The 8521-nt window shown below is 37.0% G+C and overlaps 1 protein-coding gene across 2 annotated transcripts; it reads right to left on the reverse strand.

Annotated features, from left to right (window-relative positions):
* Window positions 1-456: 456 nt before the first annotated feature.
* Window positions 457-8315, reverse strand: LOC123769806 (migration and invasion enhancer 1). Of its 2 annotated transcripts, XM_045761107.2 has the most exons (4): window positions 8153-8315; window positions 5370-5467; window positions 2339-2507; window positions 659-890 (listed from the first exon to the last, which is right to left on the reverse strand). In XM_045761107.2, exons 1-3 carry the CDS (start codon window positions 8176-8178, stop codon window positions 2344-2346), a joined length of 288 nt encoding a protein of 95 aa, XP_045617063.1. In that variant the 5' UTR covers window positions 8179-8315; the 3' UTR covers window positions 659-890; window positions 2339-2343. The 2 variants fall into 2 exon arrangements, with proteins under 2 accessions (XP_045617064.1, XP_045617063.1); XM_045761108.2 differs by lacking the exon at window positions 2339-2507 and having other exon boundaries at window positions 457-890; window positions 8153-8312.
* Window positions 8316-8521: the final 206 nt, after the last annotated feature.

Here is an 8521-nt window from a genome sequence, read left to right on the forward strand (position 1 = left end):
AAATCTGTACATTGCACTTGAATACAAAGCGTTTAGACCATCCACGAATTTGTTAAGACCAAGGATCCACTGTACTGGCATTCAGTGGTTCTAGCCTTGGTTAAAACTAAGCCAGTAACAAACCCAGATAGAACAGAGCCAATGAAATATAAAGAGCATGTAATAATTATTATTGTCTATGCTCAGTAATCCAAGTCACATAGGACCCCACCCATATTTCTCACCGTGTATGTCCAAAAATTAACTTCCACAATTTACTCGAAAATGATGTCTACAACTTTTTAACCTGAATTCCTAATCAGGTTCATTCAAATTCATTCAGGTTACCAGAATTCAGATTACCGAGCTCTTATAGTACAGTAATTATCAAAAAAAGGTACCAAGCTGAGAAGACTTTAGCACAATAGATTTCATGGGATACACAAAGGGTCTGAAAAGTTATTGAAATGCTACATATATGGATTAATCTTTATTGACTATTAAGGGGCATTTAAAATGAAGCAATGTAGTGTGCTCCAATATAAATTACTTTCAGAAAAAGCTACACATCAGTGTTTGAACTATTTCCTTCATACGGATCATTGCACCACAACACATTCCTTGCATTCCTAACACCGTTTATTATAAATGTAAAAACCAGAGCTATGGAGGCACCATGGTTTACAGAATTAAATCAAATCTTAATTACTTTATCTATTAATAATCCATGACAATTTAAAAAAAAAAACTTTAAAAGATTGTGCAAGTTGATGACGTTTTCTTCACGGTGCCCACAGAGCCGCCATTTTCTGCAGCTACCACAATTTCAACAACTTCTTCAAAATTTGGGAAGCCTCCACGCTCCAGCTTTGAAAAGGTAACCATATCATTGACGGTTACTTCGAACGAACCTATAAAATAAAGAAAACCAATTGCAAAAAATGCTCACGAAAAAAAAAAATTAACACTATAAACTTTGTTTACAGTGGTTAATTAGAAGGTACATTATTTGTACATTATATAAAGCCAATAAGCACAGAACTTTGCACAAATACTATTAAATGAACAAAATCAATAATAAGGATGTAACAATTTAAAAATCATGTAGAAGACTTGCCAGATGCCATCATCTTGTTTGTATATACAGTACTCGAACTAAATTAAATAATTATCAAAAGAAGGCACCAAGCTGGAAAGAACTGAATAAATACAAAAATTGCTAAACTTTGATATCATACAACTATCAGTACTTTAATGGCAGTACCCAAAGTAAAAAAAAATCTTAATTCAAGAACAGTTAACGTGCTTGAGGTATTGTACCTCAACATATTTAGGTACATTATATTCAACTACACTGTTCAGTAAGAATGTTTAGATATGGTAGTAAATTCAGCTGTGCAAAAGAAACTATAATGTTTACCAGTAATATACCTGTAACTCTCGGGTACATGCAACAAAGGTTACCTGTATTTACATAAAAATTATACTTCAAACTACTAATTTACAATTATAAATTCATCTGACGGCTACTGCTCATAAAATCGTGATATGAAGGTCCAGGAACCTGCACATGTATAGTACAGTAATTATTATCCGCTATTTAATGATTCGTATAGTAATTGATTGTAATATGTATTTTTTATAAATCTCCATTGTTTAATAACCATGCACAAGCAGTTTCAAAACCCTCATCCCGCACATTAAATTAAATAAAGGGGATGACGTTTTGATCTGTCCTAGATGCTTGGTAAGGGCCCACAACGGACCAAAATGTCACCACTTCATGTGTTGGTTGGATTATTTGTTTCAGTCACATTGTGACATTCTTTACATTGTTTTAACACTAAGCAGCATTCTCAAAACATAACAGAAAAAGAAAGTTAAAATTAAATAAAATACAATACAGTACCCTAGTACTGGTATATCTAAAATATGGGTCAAGCTCATTCAAAAGAAAATGTTACTGTACTTACAATCAAGGCCCAGCATTTTTGGATTCTCAACGCTAAACTAGACTACCAGTACAGTAGTTTGAAAGTTTTGAATATGGAATATGCACTTAAAGAAAATATGAAAAAAGCTGAAGCATAGCAGCACCTCACGACAACATATTGGGCAAAATATGCTCAGTAATGTTTAATCAACATTGATTCAAGGTTACCGTAACGTCATTTGCCCAGATTTGCTTGGGATGAGGGGCACAAATTAAATGGGGCTAAATGCCTCGCTCCCTTTAATTTACAGCATTAACTAAAAGGCTTATCTACAAATGTATACATACTGACAACACAATTTGTAAAACAAAAACTTTTATCCCATACAATTACACACAATGCACATGATAATGGCTATAGTTCACCTGTATCACATAATACTGCATCCTTCTGAATGCGTTTTAGTAACCTGCCGTACAGGATTTCCACCTTCTACATCAGATGCAATATCTACCACCTCGTCGAAATCAGGGAAAGTCATAGTCTGTAGCTTTGAGTGCACTGGTATGTCATCAACGTTAACTTCAAATGAAGCTAGTGTGCAAAGAAAGTAAAAATAATTAACAAAGCAGATTAGTTCGACAGATACACACACACACAGAAAACGTGCCATACCATATTTATCCTACCAGTGGCTCAAATCCTTTATTGCAGCCTAGAACACCAGAACATTTGTTTCATGTTTATTTATTTCCCTTTTTGTTCCTATTTGTTATGAGTACTGTATAGCCCATTCATTTTAGTTGAGATTTTTCAAGTTTGACATCTTGTACTCACCTAGTTGTACAATTTTGTACATCTTGTACTCACCTAGTTGTGCTTGCAGGGGTTGAGCTTTGGCTCTTTGGTCCTGAAACTCAATCGTCAATCTACTGGTGTACAGATTCCAGAGCTTCTCAAGCTGTATCATATCTACATTTGAAACTGTATGGAGTCTGCCTCCACCAGAAGGGAGCCAGTCGGCCGAGCAGACAGCACGCTGGACTTGTGATCCTGTGGTCCTGGGTTCGATCCCAGGCGCCGGCGAGAAACAATGGGCAGAGTTTCTTTCACCCTATGCCCCTGTTACCTAGCAGTAAAATAGGTACCTGGGTGTTAGTCAGCTGTCACGGGCTGCTTCCTGAGGGTGGAGGCCTGGTCGAGGACCAGGCCGCGGAGACACTAAAAAAAAAAGCCCCGAAATCATCTCAAGATAACCTCAAGATAACCACATCACTTCCTAGTGCATTCCATTTACTAACTACTCTGACACTGAAAAAGTTCTTCCTAATGCGTGTGTGTGGCTCATTTGGGTACTCGGCTTCTACCTGTGTCCCCTTGTGCGTGTACCACCCATGTTAAATAATCCATCCTTGTCTACCCTCTCACTTTCCCTGAAAATTTTGTATGTGGTGATCATGTCTCCCTGTGCTCTGTCTTCTAGCGATGTGAGGTTCAGTTCACTCAGCCTATCCTTGTAACTCATGCCTCTTAGTTCTGGAGGTAGCTTAGTGGCATACCTCTGAACTTTTTTTCCAGCTTCATCTTGTGCTTGACAAGGTACAGGCTCTATGCTGGGGCTCCATACTTCAGGATTGGTCGTACATATGTGAAATACAGGGTTCCGAAAGATTATATATACAGTACATCAGGTTTCTGAAGGCAGTTCTGATGTGAGCCACCCTCGCATACTCCGCTGATGTTATGCTTTTGATGTGGGCTTCAGGAGACAGGTTTGGCGTGATATCAACGCCTAGATCTTCTCTATCCGTTTCGTGAAGGACTTCATTTCCTATTAAATTAAACGCTATTCTCATAATGTGCAAAACGATCAGGACGTGCACTGATAAAAGAATCTAGAGCCCCAGGTGTTTACGAAATTTAATCCAAAATCATAAAGGAACTAGCCAATGAAGTGTACCACTGCCACTCCTATTCAGAAGATTGCTGGACTATGATAAAGTCCTCCTAAATTGGAAATATGCAAATGTCACTCCCTTTTCAAAAAAAGGGAGAGTTTAGGATTAAACTACTGGCCAATCAGCCTATCTACAAGATCATTGAGAGAATGTAAAGGCAGGGAATTATTCACCATCAGTGCTCAATCAAATAAAATCAATGACAACTTAATTTTTTTATAATAAATTTTGCCTTACAAACCTGTTTAATTTTTTTGGAAGCAGTAACTAAGCAGCTATTCAGACAAAGGACTTCCAGTAGATGTATATACAGTACTGTATATGGCTTATCTAGAGCTTTTGATAAGGTACCACATGAAAGACTGCCGAGGACATTACAGAGAGAATAAGTGGTAGAATAATAGAATGGATAAATCAATGGTTAAAAGAGCAAAGGGCCTTCTTAAGTGGAAATTAATCAGACAAAAAATATTAAAGGATGTTAATCCAGACCACAGTTATGAAAAGGCTAATGTAACGCATACAAAAAGCAACAGGAAATGCTTTTAGCCCATAGTGTTATAAACCCATGGAACTGCCTATGCATGAAAGCCATAAAAACCCAGACATTACTCTAGTTCAAAATCCTTGAGAACAATGGGGGGGGGGGGGGTTGAAAAGCTGCTGGCTTCTTGTCCCTGTCAAGACCACTAGAGATGATGGCCCTTAGGTAAATTCAGGTATATGCACATCTATTTATGTACATACAGATGCATATGCAGTATATCACAGACATACATACCGATATACTGTAGAGTACGTACCAGCATATACATATTCAGTCAAGCCAACCTGTCAGTCACAAATGACAGTACCCATAGTTACCATGGAAGGAAATAAAATATGGACTGTTGAACCCAATAGAACACACTGGTCTTTGGCTTCTAGAAAATAAATGGTACAAAACAAAGGCAACAACTCAGTCTACTTTTACAAGGCCTAAAATAATAAGCATGTACTAAATTAGACCTAGAAAGACTTATTTAGGCTGAAGATAGATCAATTTACCCTGTTCCACTCTTTGGTATGCCCTTTAATATTTCAATATACAGAATTTAAATATCTTTAGGGGTACAAAATTCCATATTTGGTTCAATGCATTCATAAGTTCTAAAATTTCTGGAGGATGGGTTGGTCTCACATTAGTCTCTCAAACAGGCGTGCACACACTAGTAATTACACATATCAGTACCTATACTGTCTCTGGACATACCACATTACTGTAAACCTAAAATTATCCTCTGAAAGTTTTTACAGACCTACTAGCCTAAACACTGTGGATCCTATACATGCCTGAAAGGAAAACACTTTAAAAATTCTTAATTATAAACTTTTATAGTCAAAATACTATTTTCCTTACCATTCTCTTCAGAGGCCTCGATGTCATGAATATTAATTTATATGATCAAAAACATATAAAGTAAAATATACTGTAATGTGCAAGATACACAATACTTACTTCGGCGTCCAACAAAGCCAGAAACTTCCGCCTGAGGAACTTTTTGCTTAATCATTTTGGCTAGTTCCTCATAGCGGGGGGCGTACCCTCATCCACCACTGTTGGAGGGAAAAAAAATATTCCTAAACTACACGAAATACATGGTAACTCAGGATAAACGACTAAGCCAGTATGACTATATAGCACTTGGAAGGGATACAAGTACCTGTACAAGGATCTGGGACAGAGTGGGAGGAATGGTGGCCAACCACTTAAAACTACGTACATCAAAGAAAATGAAATTATATAAATGTGTTACGCAGGAAAGCAATCGAGAACGGTATCAACAGGCTTGCAACGGTGTAGAGGTGGGCATATAAAGCCCAAAATGCTATGAGTAAATTGTAGCTTTATAAAATACTGTACTTATTAAGTAATCACTGTAATTGATATCTTGAAAAATGTATCTTAAATAATAATAATTATAATGATAAATTATTACTACTGCTGCACTAAAAAAAAAAAAAAAACATTAACTTGATTTATCTGTGAAAATCAGGAGCCACGAGGAGGATTGGAATCTATACGTGCCTGGGAATACCTAGAGCATAGGGTTTAATCCTCATCATGGCTCCTACCGATTCTCTATTATTATTGTTGCTGGTGTAACCAACGAAAGCTGTAGGTGGTTATATGTAATAGAAAAAAAAAAACACTAGGAAGAAATGGTGGAGAGGTAAATGGTTAATTTGATTAATGTACAGTGTATTGGTGGGGATGGGGTCAAGTGCAAGACAAGACTGCTAAACTCCTCTAGGTGTATAAGTCACTATTATTGTTTAAACATGTTTATATACAAGGAACTTGATACATTGGTGATAGAGTGGTACATTCTTGCGAAGCTACTAACATGCATTGATTACAATGTAAATAAACCTAATTTTAACACTTAGTGTGATAGAAAGTCGAAAATATAAGTTATTAGACATGCAATAAATGAAGAACAAAGTGGGAGACAGATAGTACCACGACATTAATACATTAGAAGGTCAATTTTTAATTTATTTGGGACACAGTTCCATAGACTGGGTCTTTTTATTGGCATGGAGTGTTCATGCACACATTTAGTCTGACCCTAGGGATATCAAAGATATTTAATTCTGGTGTGGTGCTCATCTTCTATTACATCAAGGAAGACTTTCAGAACCAGATTATCATTTAGGAATAAGGTTTTGTACATGTAAATAGCACAATAGAATGTGTGGTGTGTATGTTTAACATGCTTAGGGATTTAAACAGAGGAGCTGTGTGTTGTCTGACAAGTTACAGTTATGATACCAAATTTTTCCTGCCTGATAATGGGCTTCATGTATTAACAGTGAATCCCACGCATAGATACCATATGTTAGATAGGGATAGATTAGCAAGTAGTACAGTGAAAGGAGAACAGTGTAGGGAACATAATATCCTGATTTGAGAAAGTATACCAACAGCGAGAATTTTTTGGCCGATTGTTTTATGTGGGTACAGAAGTTTGTGTATATGTATGTATAGGCCAAGAAACTTTACATCATTTTTAATGCTAATGTCTATCTGAAGGTAAATTTTGACAAGTTACTAATAAAATGTAGGTCTTTCTATGTTTAGTGAAAGTTTGTTGGCCGACATCCATGAGTGGACTGATTTATTTCTTTATTTACAATATTATTTAGTGTGTGTGTGTAGGAGAGGGGGGGGGGGGTCGAGGTCTGAATAGATAAAGGTAATATCGTCAGCAAATAGTATAGGTTTAAGAATGTAATACACATTTGGCAAATCATTGATGTACAGTAAATAAGAATTAAAAAGGTTCCCAAGATGCTGCCCTGTGACACTCCTACAGGTAATGGTAGAGTGGGGGAAGTTATGTCATTGATATCTACATACTCCAATATGTAGCTAGACGTAAATCTAGCTACAGGAACATACATATCCGAGTCTCATTAGGATACAATCGAATATACATGTAGTTTAGAGCAAGGTCTCTGATCAAATAATGATAAGCTATTAAATTCGGTTGCCATTTCTAGGTGTGTCAAGTGTGTAAGCATCCTTGGAGAGCTTCATCTGCTTGATATGCAATTGTTGTTTAGATTAGGATGTTAGAGATGGCTTTCAATGTGCTTTTCATGTTTCCATTAGCTTCTTTGAATCCACTCTTATTATAGGAAAGTAGATTTTTTTTATTATACCGATAAGCACTGACTGAATATCTTTACTAGTTTAACCAAGCCAATTATGACATTTTTTTCTGCTTGCTTTTCTGCCTTTTTTGTGCTTGTTAACTGCTATAAATATGCCGCCTGCGAGTAAGGGTTATTTTTCTTATGCAAAACCCAGTTTTATGGCATTTAAACCATACTGTATTATATACTTGCCTGAAATGCTATGCATATTGGTGGCTTTGCAATTACGTATCTTTAAATCACCAAAATATATATTTTCACACCCCTACTGTGCATGTGTACATAACAATTGTGGGAGGGCCTGAAAAAAAAAATGTGTTCTGGACTTTACAGTCTACTATGCCAGCAATCTGGAGAAGCCTAACATATCGGCCTAAGGCACAAAACCTGCTCGAATGGCACCAGATTTACTTCATTAGTGACGTCACAACGATACAGCCTACATGAATTCGCATTACAATGTGTTAATATGGAACCTCAAAACTACAGAAGCCGATGGGTCGTAAGACAAGCTACGAATGCACGATTTAACGAATTATTTGAGTTAAAGGTAACGGCAGTAACTTAAAAATAGCTTACCAATACTCCACAGTTACTTTCACCATGACGCTTTTGATGCCGTGACCTTCAAGCCAGGAATGTGAAGAGCAGCGAATTGATGTCCTCTCTCGTCTGTGGCTACTCTCACACTGGTGTAAATATTTCCTCTTGGCTGGCCCACTACCCTTCGCCAGCGACGTTTGTAACGATACGAACACTTGCCAGCGACCTTTGTAAGGGTACGAACACTTGCCAGCGACCTTTGTAAGGGTACGAACACTTGCCAGCGACCTTTGTAAGGGTACGAACACTTGCCAGCGACCTTTGTAAGGGTACGAACACTTGCCAGCGACCTTTGTAAGGGTATGAACACTTACCAATGGCGTTTGTATTTTATTAGTTCATTTA

Source organism: Procambarus clarkii, chromosome 45 (genome assembly GCF_040958095.1).
Source record: "Procambarus clarkii isolate CNS0578487 chromosome 45, FALCON_Pclarkii_2.0, whole genome shotgun sequence".
Classification (NCBI taxonomy): domain Eukaryota; kingdom Metazoa; phylum Arthropoda; class Malacostraca; order Decapoda; family Cambaridae; genus Procambarus; species Procambarus clarkii.